The sequence below is a fragment of the Callospermophilus lateralis genome, chromosome 2 (assembly GCF_048772815.1).
Source record: "Callospermophilus lateralis isolate mCalLat2 chromosome 2, mCalLat2.hap1, whole genome shotgun sequence".
In the NCBI taxonomy this organism is placed as follows: domain Eukaryota; kingdom Metazoa; phylum Chordata; class Mammalia; order Rodentia; family Sciuridae; genus Callospermophilus; species Callospermophilus lateralis.
Window position 1 is genome coordinate 106,593,428 of NC_135306.1, and position 18,059 is coordinate 106,611,486.

The 18,059-nt window shown below is 42.1% G+C and overlaps 1 protein-coding gene across 1 annotated transcript in view; it reads right to left on the reverse strand.

The window, feature by feature from the left end:
* Sorl1 (sortilin related receptor 1) overlaps positions 1–18,059 on the reverse strand; it is a 159,199-nt gene that overhangs the window by 70,722 nt on the left and 70,418 nt on the right. The window contains exons 13-16 of the mRNA XM_076846252.2: positions 9,768–9,946; positions 8,014–8,200; positions 4,499–4,627; positions 3,935–4,020 (exon numbers count right to left, since the gene is read on the reverse strand). Coding sequence (XP_076702367.1) covers positions 3,935–4,020; positions 4,499–4,627; positions 8,014–8,200; positions 9,768–9,946 — 581 coding nt within the window. The remainder of the gene's footprint in view (positions 1–3,934; positions 4,021–4,498; positions 4,628–8,013; positions 8,201–9,767; positions 9,947–18,059) is intronic.

Genomic DNA, 18,059 nt, shown 5'->3' on the forward strand with positions numbered 1-18,059 from the left:
AGTGTACCCAAAGACCCATGAGTTAAGGGCTTGGTCTTCAGCTTGATGCTATTTGAAAGTGATGGACATTTAAGAAGTGGGGCCTCACAGGTTTTAGGTCACTGGGAGTGTGACCTTTAAGAGAACAGTGGGACCCCAGCTCCTCCTGCTGCTGCTCTTTTGGTTCATGGCCACCATTCATGGACTGACACCTCTAAAATTGTGAGCTAAAATAAACCTTTCCCAGTTGGTTATTTTTGGAACTAGTTATCGTGAAGGAAGCCTGAATAACAACATCATAATCTCATTAACCAGACGCCATTAGTCACTGAAGACTTGGAACTAACTGTGTCAGCTTTTCATCTCTATGACCAAAATACCTGCAAGAACAACTTAGGGAAGGAAAAGTTTGAGTTCATGTTTCAGAGGTTCAGTCCATGGATGAGTGGTTCCATTGTTCTGGGCCCAAGCTAAGGCAGAACATCATGGCAGAAGGTCAAGGTGGAGAAAAGCTATCAGCTCACAGCAGCTGGGAAACAGCAAAAGCAAGTGCCAGGGGCAAAATATAAAACCCCAAAGGCACCCTCCCAGGGAGCCTCTCCTCCAGCCACACACTACCTGCTTACAGTTACCACCCATTAAGATTTTCAGATTATGAATCCATCAAACAGATTAATCCACTGAGTAGGTTACAGCTCTCAAATCTAACCGTTTCACCTCTGAACATCCCTGCATTGTCTCACATGAGCTTTTAGAGGCTACCTCACATCCAGACCATAATACTAAGTTTTCTAACCAGTTTGTTCATTCATATTGTTCACAATGACATGTGGCAATCATACCAACTTGCCAGATTTTCAAAATAATACAATTGTTCTGGACTATTTACAAAATATTTTGCTACATAATCATCACAAAGACTTTCTTTCTGCTCAACATACATGCAATGTACTTGCCACATCCTAGGCACTGCTTAATCCTCCCAACAACTGCATGACAGAAGAGCTATCATGAACCCAGTTTTGCAAATGAGAAAACTGCGACCAGAAAGTTACTTGTCTAACACCATACAACTAGTAAGTGGCAGAACCAAGATCTGAACCTAGGTATTCATAGTCTATATTTTAAAACATGACAACTATGATGCCTCTTTTTATGTAGACACTAATGATCTACATAAAGAAAACAGTGGGACCCCAGCTCCTCCTGCTGCTGCTCTTTTGTATTTTGTGTGTGTGCATACATGCGCACACGCACACACTAAGGATCAAAGCCAGGGCCTTGCAGGTGCTAAACAAGTTCTACCACTGAGCTACATCCTTAGGTTGCCACTTTTTAAGACACAGAAATAGAGGCCTATGCGGCTGAAGAGATTTACCTAAGTCAGACAATCAGTAACAGGAAAACCTAGCACTCTTTCTTTTCCACCTAGGAAACAGCGTGGAAGACATCCAGGCTCTTCCACACGAGTGGAGAGGAGCAAAACCTCAGCAACTCTGTTGACAGTCAAGTCTCCATGTTGGAGCTTCGGTCAGCCCAACCCATGGAGGTGCATGGAGGGCAGTGCACCCAGCAAGGGGACAGAAGCTTCACACCCCGCCACCTCACCCAGCACGCTCATTGCTGTTTACCTGCATTCTCTGTAAAATCCTTTGTAACAAATGAATAAATGTGAGCACCCAACCCAGAGAAGTTGGAGAAAACAAACCTCACAGGCAAAACCCAGAGGAGTGCCACAATGGCACCCAGAGAGGGATTAGACAAAGGAGGATTAGGAGAAGCCAGGCTTAAGGATGATGCTGAGATGCTATTTTTTGAGTCTGTCCCTATATTTGGATATTTGTTAACTTGAGTCATCTCCCCAGAGAGTCTAACAGTAAAAAGTTCTTTAAAAATGAAGAAAAAAAAAAAGTAAGCATCCATTTGACAGTGTGATGCACGTGGGACCAAGATGTGACTCCCAGTGCTGCATGCCTGGATTAGCCCCCTCTGGACTCCATCAGGAGAAACAATACCTCAAAAAGTGAATCCACCTACAGTTTTTAATAGGTAAGTATGCCTTCTTTTCTTTGGGGCTCACTTTACTTCAAAAGCTTCTAAGCTATCAAATGATAATCAAATGCCTCCTTTCAGTTGTCCCTGTAGTTCCCATGGCACTTTATTTCTTCCAAGAAACAAAGAAGAGCCCAAGTCCAGAAAAACCTGCTTCAGAATTAGACAGAGAGCAGCATGCAGTGCCTCAGCATATAATGCCTAATCTAGAAAAGGAACAGAATGCTTGGCCGGTGCCAGCCATATGTAAGCACAGCCTGGAAATGTGTGTTTTTAAGAGTAATCAAAAGGAAGAAAAATTACTGCATTATAAAAATCCTTCCAGATGCCCAGACTACCTCATCTTTGCAAAATGTTCTGGTTCCCATTAGCCTTAAGAAAACATCTTTTTCTTTCTGGGTACTTCCCTGCCTTCTATTTCCTTTCTTTTTTAGCCTTCTGCTGCTTCTTTGACATTTAGGAGGTGGTTTATACTGAAATGAGACTTTTCTACTTCATTCCTTATTCTACCCTCCTATCAAAAGAGAAAATAGCTTTCCTGCCAGTTTTGATGGCTTTATACAAACTGTTTTGTCCCTTGCTGAATTATCTTTGGAAATATTTATAACAAAAGTATGTACTCTAGGTCCTTTAGAGCCATCACTCAAAGCCTCCTCACCAAGTCCTCATCAATAACAGCACTTGTGAGGGGAATATCTGAATATTATCTGCTCATTTGTAGGAATCTGCTGAAGCAGTAGTTCTTTTTTAAGTCTCCACGGTGAAGTATGTTAATTACTCTGGTAGTGATGGAAGATTAAATTAAAGGACTAATGAGCTTACATGAAAAACACCAGTGCAAGTTGGCAACAGGGAGCAGGAGAGGCTGCTCTGCCCTACACGCTGCTTTCATGACTCATTTGGCACCTGTGGCTGTTCCACTGGACACCACACCACACTATGGAAGTCAGCTCATCCTCTGCCCTCACCGAGCAGAGTGAGCAAGAGAAGGGTTCACAGGGAAGAAGGAAGATCTGAATGAATAAGAAGCAGAGTGAAGAAAGAAGAGAGGCCACGAGGTTAACTCTTTTTTAAGGTATTATAATTTCATGTCTGTGTAACAAATATCCATGTTACATTCCCAGAAAATCAATCTGAAACACATTTTGGAATATAGTACACCTTTATGGCATGTGTAATCATCCCAAAGAAGTCTTCCAAAATTAGTAGGAATAATGATCTTCTGAATAATAGGAATGCCATTTGGGTGATGTCCAATGAAAGGAATTGACCCAAGAGTTTGAATTTTAACTCTGTCACTTACTGGATATGTGACCTTGGGTAAGTTATCTTATCCTCTCTTCTGGACATGCTTGCTTTTTCATAGATATGTACATATTAAGTGAAGCTGATAATATGTGCTTCATTTGGGTGTTCAAAGGATTAAACTGCCTATGCATGGAAAAGTACATTAAAATCTGCAAAATTCCATTAATATACTAGCTATAATTATTACAAAATTAAGACAAACCACTAAGTTACCTCCTATGAAGCCATAGGTGTCTTTAAATTCAACGGCTCAACGGCAACAACAGATGAAGAACACAAAAGCCTGTGGGCATCCTTGGCCCCCACCCAGGGCCTAGCACACAACAGTCACCAAACACACACTTTTCAATGAACAGAGGGATTTCCTTCAAAAAACTGAGCCCATACTAAATATTTTCCATTCCTTTAAAGATGCAAGTCTATATATAAATTTAGTTTGGATGCTAATCTTAAGAGGAAAAGGGAACTCTGATGCTTGTAATTTCGTTTATTTTTTCTCCACTAAGTTAGAAGAGCCACAAGCCTGACTGAGGTAAGATCCAGGTAAGACTTCAATGATATTTCAAGAAGCCCTAGAGAAGAAATTGCCTCTCACCTGCCAGGGGACAAGGAACCAGCTCTCCTTCCAGTCGTGCTTCAACGTCTCCTCCACTGCAGGTATCCCCAGAAATCTTCCGGTAGCTGTCAACCCCCCATGCACACACAAAGTAAGAGGTCAGAAACACCAAAGATCAGTCATGGAAGGACCCCCAACTGGGAACACAATTGCCACCAAGGACAACAGATTCCACCCACACATTTCCCTACAGCATGAGGAGGAAGGTCAGTTCTGCTCATAATTGACTCAATAGGCCCAGGCCATTTAGTGCACTGGTCTGGGCAAAACATTTAGACATAGTCAATGGACTCCTCTCAAGATGTGTCCTTGCTGACATTTATGACTTTCATGTTGCAGAAAAGCTTACGGACTTGCAAGTGTTTTCTCTCCGGGAACAGGAGAGTCTGCAGGCACCACCATTTTAAACCTGCCCTGCTATTTACAATCTGATAAATTAGAGTTCTACAATGTAGAAAGTGAAAGAAGCCCAGGTGGTCCTAGATTCTCACTCTCTGTGCAGACCCCGTGTGCACCTCACTTGGCAACCTGTGTGATACATACCCTCTTGTTCTCCGATAGGTAGAGCCCACAAGACAAGGCACAGGCGGGGAGTAGGACTTTCCGGAGAACTCTGGGTCTGGAACACACACTTCTAGGGACAAATCTTCACTCATCTTGAAGCCAAAGTCACTGAAAGGCAATTGGGTTTAGTTCAGGCCACTGCTTTACAAACTTCAGGCACTTCAGTTTCAACCCTGTTCCTTTTACCACACCATCACTTGTATTATGGGTTATTTGACATGCCACTTTAAAGAATACTCATTTTTTACACTTAAGCACATCTGCAAAAGACAATTTTTATCCAAACCAGAATTGGAAAACCACTATTACATGCCATAAACAGAACAAAACAATACAAATCCTGATACCCCGAACCAAATAATATTAATTTTATGCAGATCCTAGTTGTGCCTTCTCTTCTTGGCTAAAAGGGATTAACAAAAGTTAAAGAATTACTAGCATTCAGTGAAACTTTCTATTGACCTAACCAGAAGAATTAAAAGAAAAGTTTAAAAAGAATTTTATAAAACAAAATTATTTTGACTAAAGCCTCAATGCCACTGAAGACCCTGCCCACATACTGTCTAAACCACTTGGGCTGCTACACTCTGGGATACAATAGCTGGCTTCAGAAGATCTCTGACAATCTGGGGGTCACATGGACCAAGCCTCCCTGCTCCATGGGCAGCACCTGTGCGTCAGCTCTGCCCTCACTGCTGCTCTGAGCTACATCTGACAACTCTAGAGCCAGGCAGCGATTTTCTAAGCCTCACCCAAGCTGTCAATTCTGTAACTCAAAGGGATCATCCACATTTATATGCTCTGCTTGAAAAGCTTCACTTACTATATTTAATTCAATAAATATGTATTAAATGCTTATAATATGAAAAGTACAACCAAACACAGGGCAAAGTCATTTGTATTACATAATCAACATTTAGCAATTTGTAGAATATTGTTCTAAAGGCGACAAGTTCTATTATTCTATCAAACAGGTCTAATTCGTTCAATCAGTTCCTACCAAAAGGATATTTTACATCTTTTTAGGGACTGGATGAAGCATTAACTAATTACTTATTTGCCTCCAAATCAAGGTGCCCAATTCTTAGGCAGCTTTGTGTGACTGCAGTCTCAACTTGGTGGCTGAGAAAGCACTTTAGAGGGCCACGCCCAGCTTCCTCCCTCCCCCAAAAGAATGGAAGAAAACAAAAGGCATGGCACATTTAAATATTGTCCCATAAAGCTTCTGTTTTAATGATGTGCGTGTGTGTGCGCGCGTGCACGCGCAAGCGCACGCACACATACATGAGGTACAGGGTCATAATACAAAATGTACTGCTTACTAGGAGGCACATCAAGAATTTCAAAGTCACAATGTCTTGGCCATGTGAAAGCAGTAAATGAATGGGCTGAAAACTGGGCTTCTCAGTGGGGTCTGAAAGGACTATCAGAAATAGCCTTTTAAATTCAGTTGTCAATCAATGGCTGAGCTCACAAGCAGATATCTCAGCTTGCTTGTTCTCATCTCATCTCCTGCTGTCCATCTTGAGACCGTTACCCTTTTCAGTGCCACAGTCCTATCCCATCAAACACTTCAAAAGCTATGCTGCCAAGCTGGCCCCTTCCTAGCAGCAAACAGAAACAGAGCACAACCTGATATAAAAGCCTGTCACCATTTTCCTAGCACACTCAGTCCCTTGCTCTCACACGGCCTACAGCCCAACTCCATGAGGGGCAGAGCAGGTAGTTATTCTGGTCTATAATAAAAACACAAAACAGGGATAAGCACTCAGCAGGTTCCAGCAAGCCAGATAGGGAAGGCATGGTAGACCAGCTGGGGCCCACCAGTCTCCCAGGAAGGCACACCAAGTTCTACTTGTTTACATTTTTGTTTGGCAGGGGGTAGGCAGAGAAAGAGGATCTTAGCATTTGGTTTTTGTTTTTAAGTATAATAGCAGTCAAGGAAGAACCCTAAAGAGTTGTTGGATTTTCTTCTGCATTTTTATTTAGTCTTAATTTTATTTTGAAGTAAAGAACCCCCCTCAATACTACAGGGAGACTGGTTCCAAGATCCTCAGGAGATATCAAGTTCTGAGAATACTCAAGCATCTGTGCTGTGACCTTGGCAGTAGGCACTGAAGGCAATGTCCTACATGTTCTAAGTCTTGCTGCTCTAAGGCCAGATATGCAGATAAGTAGCATCATTTCACCTGAGAGCCTGACAGAACTACAGTTCCCCAGAACTCCTGAGGCAGAATTTGCATTTTAATAAGACCCCAGGTGATTCACACCTACAAGTTTCAGAGCATGGTCTAGAAGTGGTCAGACATAGTGGGCTGTTTTTTAATAAAGTTTTATTGAATCATAGCTATACCCACTGCTTTCTTTTATCCATGCTGTGCATAGCTGAGTAGCTACAACTGAGACCATAGACTTCATGTGACCTAGAAAGCCTAAAACATTTATATAGATGCCTCTTCTAACCTCTAATCTAGAACCCATTACAGGGTTTTGGCTTTAATTAGATAAGTGTGGCACTGTCCCAAACAAAACTTAGCTCCTTGGTGCCCCAGCAAACACTGAAATGTAAGCTCTGAATATGTTTAAGACAAAGTTCTACTGATACCCCTACAACACTTTCCTGCTGAAGACAGACTGTTAGGGAGATCAGAAATCCTGTCCACTCAATTGCTAGAATCATCTTCCTATAGTTAAGCATTGTTTTAACCAACTCACCTCAGAAGTCATCAAGGCCCTTCCTGCTTACGGAATGAGGTCCATTCCCTTCAGGGCCTCCACTCCTACTGCTTCTGTCATTTTCTACTTCGTCTCTGCTCCCTGCCTCTGCTGCAGTCACCCAACGAGTTGCTCCAACTAAACCACCACCACCATTCCTGCCCCATACTGTCCACTGTTGCATGGTCTTAGAGTTCCCTGGACACATACCCAGATGTCTCCTTAAAGACCATCTACACCAGGGCTTCCTCTAAAGATTTCCCGATTCCCCAACTGCAAATCACAGCTCTCCCCTTCCTTTCAAAGATCACAATAGAATGAAAAGAGTCACCTCTTCCTCCTTCTACTTTTAATGTTTCTAGGAGTGCCTTGGATATTTTCCTCTAGCAATAATAAATGAATCATATATATATATATTTATATATATTTTAACATTTTAGATGAGGAAATAAATCCCTGTGGGATAGGGGTCCTAAGAAAAACAAGTTACCTATAATGAAACCTGCAGCATTTCCCATTTTGGGACACCCTCCTAGAAACAAATCCCAGGGCTCTGAATTTCTGAATAAATGAGTTCTCTGGGTTAATATGCCTCTGCTGCCTTACAAGGCCTACAGAATTAAGGAGAACAACTTATGTGTTAAGTGCCTAGCATAGTTCTGGGCACATAAAAGATGCTTACTAAATATTTATTTTCTTCTATTCCTGTCCTCAGGGGATGGGACCATGTCTGTTGAGTGAAAAAAATACAACTTGATGCCCCGAATTGAATAACGAACCATTCATAGTCCTGCCGGGTGCAGGAGCAGTTGGACACAACCACGGGTCTGTCAAAGTCTTCTCCATTAAAGCATGTCGCATGGGGGGTCCTCCGCTTGAAAACAGTCTTGTGCCCTAGCAAACACTCATTCCCCCGCTCATCCGATGGTGACCACAGTTTGTAGTCATTCTCTGTGCAGGGAACCCCTGAAGAAAAGAAAGCACTGAGCATCAGAGCCAGGCCCATAGGCCCATGTAGGATTTCCTGTCTCGCCACCCATCTCAGCACTGTCCCCCACTTCCTGTGCATCCCACTGCCATCCAACAGGTGCAGAGCTTGGGCACTATCCCGAGCCTCTAATGGGCTCATGCTGAAGCTGGGCAGCACCCACACAAATGAAAACAATGCAGCTGGAAACCCAAACACTCATCTGAGGAAACTGGGGAGAAGAAGCCCCTTTTTAGCACCAAAATTCTGAATTATTTTAAGATAGTCATCAGTTTCCTTTAAAAATAGGTACACAAGGGCATTTCTCTCCTAGGAAACTAGAGGGCAGGCTGAGAGCTCAGTGATGATGTCATTCGGGGTTACTGTTCCCTGCCTGCTTCCTCTTGTGGCGCAGGCACACCTGAAGTAGGGCCCAAGAGCACTGCAGACAATGCTTGCCCTACTTGGAAGTGCAGTATGTCTGTGGAAGATGCTGAGGAGTGGTGAGACAACCTGTAGAGTCACCCCACCTGCCCATATCCACTAAGAATGTCAGCAGGGTGATTCCTGCAGGAACTCCAGAGCATGCCTATGTCTATTCTAGTAACTTGCATCTTTTTTTCCAAGTGTCTTTGTTCAGATTAAATTCTACGTGAAGAAGATGCACAATTGTCAATTCAATGCCATTCAAAGAGTAAAGACTGAGTAAAACCCTACTGCCTATGAGGCAACGAGGCCACCCAGTAGGAATAAAACATACACAGAACATGCGCTTGCTTTTAAGGGTCTTATGAGCTAATTGATGGAAGATGGCACATGGGGAATGATAAACACAAATTCACAATTCCAGGCACGCCCAACACTTATTTCTGGGCATAGAAAAGAGGGGAGGTGTCTTCTGGTTGAGATACCAGTAGCAAGTGTGTTGGATTCTGAGACATGAAAGGGGTTTCTACTAGCAGAGGTTAAATGGGTGGAGGTGAGATGACACCAGGAACTCTGTGCAGCTGGAATAATGTTGGCCACAGCAGAGAAGAAGAAAAAAGCAGAACATGGGGAGTGTGAGGGGATGCTGACAAGCTTCCCTCCTCCTTGCTTACTTACCTGTCCTGTATCTACACTAGCAGATCATGACTGGGCTCTGGACAGCTTTCAGAGGACCCTGCGTCACTGAGCACTTTGCCTTCCACAGTGAAGCACACTCACTGGGTACCTCACCTTGGAACTGCTGATTTGGAAAATGTTTTTTTTTTTATTCATTCATCCATCCATCCATCCATCCATCCACCCATCCATCCATCCATCCACATATTCAAGAGCCAAATATTCAGACCGATTGTGTGCCAGGACTGTACAATGTAACCACAATATAAAGAATACACAATCCTATTAAGGATTGAGTAAGCCTTCATATTACCTCCCTGTGTTTTTCTCTGACTTAAAGATGCCCATTTCCCCCAATGAATCACAATCTCTTCTGAGGACGTAGTTCCCAAGCTGATGCTTTGCACACATCAGGAAGTCAATCAACATGTTGGACAAAGAGCCCAGGGGGCTACAGCTTACCCAAGGCATCAGTGGCATTGACCTGGAGGATAAGCCAGCTGTGGACATTCTCCTTGTTCGAGCCAAAGATGGTGAAGACAGTGCTCTTCTCCCCGGGTTCCGTGAGGAGCCCATACACAAACACGGGCTTCTCAGAGAAAATGAACGTCTTCCAGGTCTCCCCTTCATTTGTACTGTATCTGCCCAATGCAAATAAAAGGAATGATACAGTTACAGTCTCAACCATCAGAGCTTGGTTTCTACATCACATCGCCAGGAGCTCTTGGGAAATGTCTGCTCCTGGTTACTGTGGAGCAGTCATGTTTGTGTCAGAAAGCAAGGAAGCCTGAGCTAATGCAATCACCTCAAGAGGACACAGGAACCAGCTGATGGGGCCCCAAATGGCCAAAATTAGAGTAAACTGAACACAAAAAAACAAAGAATAGTAACAGATTATGTACTAAATGAAAATAGGATATGGACCTCTACTGATTCTAAAAGAAAGAGAAGCAAGGAAAAAATTTATATTAGAACACCACCTAATAAGCATTAACAACTAGAATTTTAAAAATTATAATTTTATAACACCACCGTAATAACTGAATCAGACAAGAACAATCACTGGATGCTAAAACCACTGGATGAAAGTTTTGGGAACCAAGATGTTTGCATGGTATAAAGATATCAACCCACCGACCAATCATTCACCACACAGGGGAACCTGTAATTTTTGCAATGGATGACAAGTCAAAGCTTAACCAATCTTAGCATCACCAATAATAGGACAACCTAACATTATGTGTCCCCTAAGTAAAATACTGAGAATGGTACATCATCTCAGCACTCTTCTATACAATTGGACAAATCTAGAACGTGAGGCATTCTACGTGATGACTGCTCCAGATTCCTCAAAGGAAAAAAAAAATCAAGGTCAAGAAAACTAAACAAACCAAAGGAGGCAAAAAACCTGTTATAGATTAAAAGAGACTAATGAGATATAACAACCAAATGCAATGTGTAGACACATTTGCAATGTGCAAATCCAGTTCTGGATTGACTGAATCCTAGATTGAGGGAAAATTTTCAAAAACCACATATCAACAACAACATGGGTCAACTGAGAAAATATTGATATAGCTTGTAATAATACTAATAGGCTTTGTCTTAGTATTCTTAGGTGCAATATGAGCAGTGTCAGTAGATAGGAAAATGCTCATATTTATTGGAGAAACTGTGAAGTGGCATGAGTCTACAACTTTCAAATGATTCAGTCTCAAAAAAGATGAATAGCTAAATACATAGATGACAGAAGTAAAGCAAACTAGCAAAACATTCACAATTAGTGACTCTGGGGAAAGACATGGGTATTCTTTACACAGGTCTTCCAACTTTCATGTGGTCTGAAAATTTTGAAAGTTGGCTGGGTATGTTGTAATCCCAGGCACTCAGGAGGCTGAAGCAGAAGGATTGTGAGTTCAAAGTCAGCCTCAGCAACTCCCTGAGACCCTGTAGCAAAATAAAACATAAAAAGGGATAGGGATGTGGCTCATTGGTTAAGCACCCCTGGGTTCAACCTCTGGTACCAAAAAAAATTTTTTTAAGTTGGAGAAAAGGCATGTCCTGAGAGGGGCAGAATATATCAGAAAAAGCAAGCAAGCCCTTGGAGGAAAGTAGCACTAGTGAGACTGTACTAACTTTAAATTATCTTTTGTATAGAGGGGAGTGGGTAGAGAGGAGAAGCAGAGAAGAAAACCTGCCTGCTACTTGTCTCAGCACTCAGTGAGCTACGAGAAGCTTCACATGAGAAACCGCTCAATGGGAGCCTTCTTTGGAACCATGAGACTAGGTCTCTCTTAACTCCTAATACACAAACCTTTTTCTTTCGCCTTTCTCATATTTTTGAGATTTTAGTTTTCTTCCCTTGGGGATCCAATACTTGACAGAAATCTTTGTATGACGTCACTTAATTCAAGCACTTCCTCTCCTGCCGAGATTTCTAAAACTGATACTTCTACAAGAAGGCTAGAGTCTGGTTCAACCAGGTGGTGGGCTTTCACAGCAACACAATGAATGTCTACAGATCTTATAAGAGGGGAAATTCTCATCTGGCAGATATGCTTTTCATTTAAGTGAGTTTTGAAGCAATTATGTGGATAAAGTCAACTCATTCAATCTCTACCTGGAATTAATATCACTTTTAAACCAAACAACAGAGGTGGCCTATCAATCAGACTAGATGGGAGTGATCCCCGCTCTGTGAAAAAGTTGCAAATCCTTTTATTTGTATACTGCCAAGTTAATTTTCCATTTAGGAGCTCCTTGAACCAAAGATAACCTCGGGAAATGAATCATCTCTTTTCTTGCAAGATTCCCAGAGGACTCTGATGACGTCATTAATGAGACTAGCCAGCAGGTGCATCGCCAGGCTCAGCTTGGTATCTGAAAATAAACTGCTCATTTAGAAAATGGTACTTCTTCAGAATTTGGGGGAAAAGGACAATCACATGACCATATGTAGTGTTTAAGGGGACATCTATTTTGGACTGAATTCTGACCCCTAAAGGAGAAATTGTGCTGGTGAAATGCCAGTAACAAGAACTTGGGAGAAAACAAGGCAAGTCATCTTTGTGTTCTGAAGTCGTGAGAGAGAGGATGCAGAGCCCATGCCCTAGAAATAGAGAATTCCAAATGTTCAGATAAAAATATAGATAATGCCAGGGCTGAAAACTCTCAAGAGAGTTGGAAAATCCATAATACTCGACAATAATATAAAATAATAAAATGTAAGCATAGATACTTTACAAGGGGGAAGCAGTGGCAGACAGCCAACCTCATGACACCATCGTGTAGCTGCACAGAAAGATCCATGATACCTCAAATGTTTTTAAACAATGTGTTCAAGATGGAAAGAGTCATATACCTAAGGGCAAAAAAGTTAAAGAGCCCAGTAGTCTGCCAGTTCTTTCCAGCTGTAATTCTAGTAGCTTGCTGGAATACCAACCAAGTAACTCGAGTTCAAATGAGTCAAGTATTATATTTCAAATTACCAAAATAACTGGTATATTCGTGAGTCAGTGGGATAGTGGGTTGGTTAACTACTAAGTTCTATCAAGGATTAGAAAGTAATAAGATCACTCTTCTATGGTATAAATAATAATGATAGAAAAGAAAAATTTCTATTTTTGTTGTTATTTTTATCAAGGAGAATGATCTTCAAATTAAACAAGGGGTGAAAAGTCAGGAAAGTTTAAGAAAAATGAATACAAGGTAAATTCTAGGGAATGAAAAGACAGGATGATTACAGAGTCTCAATCTCTAGATAAGTCACAGAGAATAAAGATCTCAAAGACTAGAGGAAGAAAAATGGTTTAATATACCTAAAGAAGAAATGGTAATCTTGAGAATGACTTGTGCAGCAGTGATTTGAGAGCACTGAGGGAAAAAGAAAGTCAGGGCTGGGGACCATGTCACAACAAACTAATCCCTTTTCTTTTCCTGCTTGGTAATTCTTAATTTGAAGAACAGGATACTGATAGCATTATTATTTTTTTAGGAAGATCTTTCTGGACCACACAGCTAGATAAAATACATTTGCTGCTGGGGAAACAAACAAATCCCAGAGGGTTGATATACTGATCTTAACTCAAAATAAGACTCTACTTCTCACAGAGCTCAACACATCTGTCAATGATCTGGACACTAATCAGCAAGGTGAGTGTACTGAACTGGCCAAGGGTACAAGGCTAACTGCACAGAAAATACAATAAATGCCAAAAATGAGACTCAAAATGCTTTCTTACATCAAACGGACATGCACAGATAAGAAGAAAAACAAAATGCCACACAGTTTTAAAATTTTACCTGATCAAATATAGGATTAGGAACACCTGACCTTTAATAAGATCCATTAAAAAAAGGAACCCTGAGTTTTTAAGTTCCATTGAACTCAGCCTAGTGACACAAATTTCAAGAAAGATAAATCTCAAAAATAATATGCTGAGCAAAAAAAGCCAAATATACAAAAAAATATATAAACATGAAAATCTGAAATGAGCAAAACTATCCTACAGGGATAATAAAATCACAGCAGCATGTGCCTCTAATGGGCGGGAAAATGGGGGGTAGCACTTCCTGGGAAGGTGCCTGAGGGTATTGCTGGAGAGATGAAGAGCCTCTACATCTGGACATACATCCTTCAGAACTGATTAAACAGTGTAGTTAAGATCTGAGCATCTTGTTGTACATAAATGGTATCTCAGTTTTAAAAAAAATTAATAAGAGTCACCAATTTGAGTGGCTGTCAAAAGTGAAAATTCAGTGTTGGGTTTTTACTAACAGAAATAGTGTCCCAACCATACAGATATTAAGCCCAATGTTTTCCACTTGTTTCAGGCTATGGGGGTCAGACTACCCATATTTTAAGGCATTGACATTGTGAGACAGATCTATAGCAGAACCCAAAAGGTGGGACTCAGGAACCTGCGGCATACAGGGAAAGGAACTGGGATGGTTTCCACAGAAGGCAGGTGCTTGGGAGGACATGCACAGGGTCCTCAAATGTCTGAAAGGCTTTTGGATGAGAGGAAATATCCGTTGTGTGTCTTGAGGGAGCAGAACAATAAGCACAGTGGTTAAAAGCTGGAATGCAGAGAATTTGGGCTATTACCAGAGAACTTTCACTCATAAACGAATGAATAAAATAAATGGGTGAATGAATAAATGAATGAACAAATGAATCAACAACAAAGTGTTACTAAGTGTAGTGGAAGCTTTTGATCTGGCAAATATCCCCATTGATAGGATTGTTCAAGCAAAGACTGGATGATCCTGTCATGGGTAGTGGAAGGTAGTGGAACCAGATGACATAATAGGTCCAGGTCCCTGGACCTGGTTAATCCAAAATATTATTAACTATCAATAATATCACCATGCTGACAGGCAAACTGCCAAGAAGAAGCGGAAACTGATCTCCCCTGTGACCTGCTGCAGCCCATGAGATCCAACTTGCCTAAATCTGCCTTCTTTATGCACCCTGAAAGCCCACTCCTTCATCTCTGCTTTATTTCAGTGGGAGCTCCCTAGACTGTCACCCCTGCTAGTCAGAAAGCCTATCCCGCAGACTTTATCCTCACACCTACCACAGCATCGGCTCTCACCTCCCAGCCGTGCTCCTTTTAGAGTTTATCCTCCTCATTCTGCCAGAGCCACATATCTACAATGTAGATCTAGCCATGCGTCCCCCTCAAAGGGGAAGCTTGATCTCTTCAGTAAGGCAAAGGTAAGATCCCCAGGCCCTAGCCCCTACCTCAAGCCCTGTTCCTCACCCCTCGCCAGCTCCCAATCTGCACTCTTACCACAGGAGAGCTGCCATCCCACACCGATTCAAGCTCAAGCTCTTTCTAACCCTGGATGGCAATCCGACCTTGCTTTTTATCCTCTAGCTTTAGCTCAAGTTCCATCTCTTCTGAGAAATACAGGATAAGGCCCTCATTGTGGCTCCCACTGCGCCCTGTGCTCACCTCCATCTCATACCCTACTATATTTAAATGACCTGGATCTGTGAGGGTTTTCTACTAGACTACGATTCATCAGGAATAAGACCTCTCCCCTCACTTTCCTATCCTGCACCTGGCACCTTTTCTATCAGATGGAAGGGGCAATAATTCAGGCTTGTTAAAGCAAATAAAATAAACTGCACTGAATCTTCAATTTTTTTTAACCCCATCTCTTAGTTTCTTAACAGTTAAAAGGTTATAAAGACACCTGCTCCTCTCCACCTCAAGGGGCAGAGGAAGCCACATGGGGATTGAATGGGAGGCTGGTTCTGCAGCTGCCCCATAGTGTCACTTCTAGTGTTAGGGCTGAACCAAGATAAGAGGTAAACTGCTGCCTCCCACATCCTGTGGGGCTGTGTCCAGAACTCAGGTTCCAGAAAAGACAGCTGCTCTGCTGTGTGTTCTCTTTGCAGGGGCTTTTCAGGATTCCCAGAGGGAAGCCCTAAGTTGGAAACCTCCTCAGATAAAAGATGCTTTGGGGTTAATCCAAAGTATTATTAACTATCAATAATATCACCATGCTGACAGGCAAACTGCCAAGAAGAAGCGGAAACTGATCTCATCTTTCCTGATCAAGCCAACAAATGTGTTTGGATTTTTTTTTTTTCTTTTGGTCAAGATGCAAAACACAACAGCCTGAAGAAAACTGATTATACACGAAACTGCTCCCATGCATCCCCTAAGCAGATTCCTGCTAGCAGCATGCTGAATGAATGCATAAGTGAATCCCCAGCACAGACTCTCATTTGATCATTTCAGACATGTAGACACAACAACAAAACAAAGTGTTCCACTTCTTAGTCTCAATTTCAATTAACAATAACAAAGGTAACAGTCTCAGCAGAGAATCAAGGCAGATGCTGAAACAAATAACAGTCAACTCTTAGTTATCTGTGCTAATCAGGGAGAGAAAGACATGAATAATTTAAATGAACAACCACCAAGGGGGTGGGGGATCCAACTCTTAAGTACCATTCCTACCTGTCCCCACTACCTCTAATTAGAATGCTAGCTGCTACTCTGCTTGGCTTTCCTTCCTAAAAGGGGTATCAGGTCAGAAAGTATCCCTTCAAAACAAGGTCCTCTTCCTGGCCCCTCTTTCTCATGGAACCTCACTGAGCTACCACCCTCACCCAAGCCATACCACACTCACCTCTATGTCCTTAATGTCTAGTACAACATCTGGTTCATCATAGATTTTCCAAAATTATTTGTGTAACTGAATTAATTTCCCTCAGAAATATTCTTATGCTCCAGTGTGGGTATTGACTCCTGGCAAATCACATTATTTCTTCATGTGGACACTGAGGAAGGTAGACTGGATCATCTCTGGAGTCTGTTGAGTACCGCCATATTGCTCACTTCTGGGGAGTCCCCATTGTGCTCAGAGGCTGACATTTACATAGAACACAACAGCAGTGGTCTCCCTTGGAGCTGTGCAAATGGCACCCTACCCAATTCCTTTCAGTGTCATAAATCAGCAAAACAAAAAATAACCGAGCTTGGAAAACAGAGTATGCTTGACCTACTTATTGATCAATCAAATATTTGCTAAGTGCCTTAGCAGGCACTTGTATAGAATTAAAATACTTGTCTATATAAAGGCCTTAGTAATGAGCTGAAGAATTCAGGCATTTAATGAAAAGGTAATTTTAAAAAGGAGCCAGAATGTGATCAATGCTAAATTAATGGGATGGCCAATAAAGGCTATGAGGTTCAAAGGACAGAGAGATCGCCATGGTAAAGAGAACAGACTTAGAGGGAGATGAGGCCCTAGACCAGCAACAGATATCCAGTTTTGTCAGAAATGGCCTCACTCATGCCTGGGTATTGCATTGAATCACCACTGCAGTTTAAGGACATGAACTAACTTCAATATTAATTCTCTCCAGAGCAGGCAGGAGGACAGGCCAAACACCTCTGGAAGCAACACACTGAGTAAAGACCACGTGGCTACAAGGAGTTGGGCCAAGTTCCGGCTGATAGTTAGGACACATGTACCTGTCAAGAGGAGGCCTGTCCATTTTTTCCATATTTGCAAATGCCTTATTTGAACTATGCATTACAGACACCTCTAAATGACCTACAAATAGAGGAAGACTATTCTGTCCATAACCCCCAAAGTCTACAACCCTGAAGTCATTAAGAATGCCTGGGGAGGGCGTTAGGATGTTCTGGCAGCAGGTTTGTTTTCCTGGTGTGTTTTGCTCCAGCTAGTGTGGAATGACGCTGCGATCCCGGAGCACATATGCGCCGACAGATGGTGTAAGAGGACTAGAATCACACTCGCTCCTTCAGAGGAGCCAGCTTGGAATGCAAATGTAATCTGTGGAGAAGTTCAACAAGGAAATCGAGAATGGACTCTAAAATCTGAAAGCCATACAAAGAATAAAATGTATTCAGAGGAAGCCATGCTCTGTCCCTGCGTGACTTCCACACAATAGTGGTGTACTAAACACTACAATTGTTTCTGAATCTTTCTCACAGCTGGGGTGGAACTCGTAAAGGTGGGGGACAACATCCCTTTCCTCTTCAGAATCACAGCACCTGGCACAAGAAGTGCTTGCTAAATGTGTGAGGTATGAATTAATAGATACACAAATGTCAGCGCAAACGTGGGAAGCACTGCGCTTTGTGACTGTCATCGTCTGAGCAAACACCAATCTGAACATGAATGCACTGTTGTGTGCAAACAGGGCCTCCTGTGACTCTTGGCTGCAAAGAGACAGCTGACCATTGCCACACAGAACAAGGACAG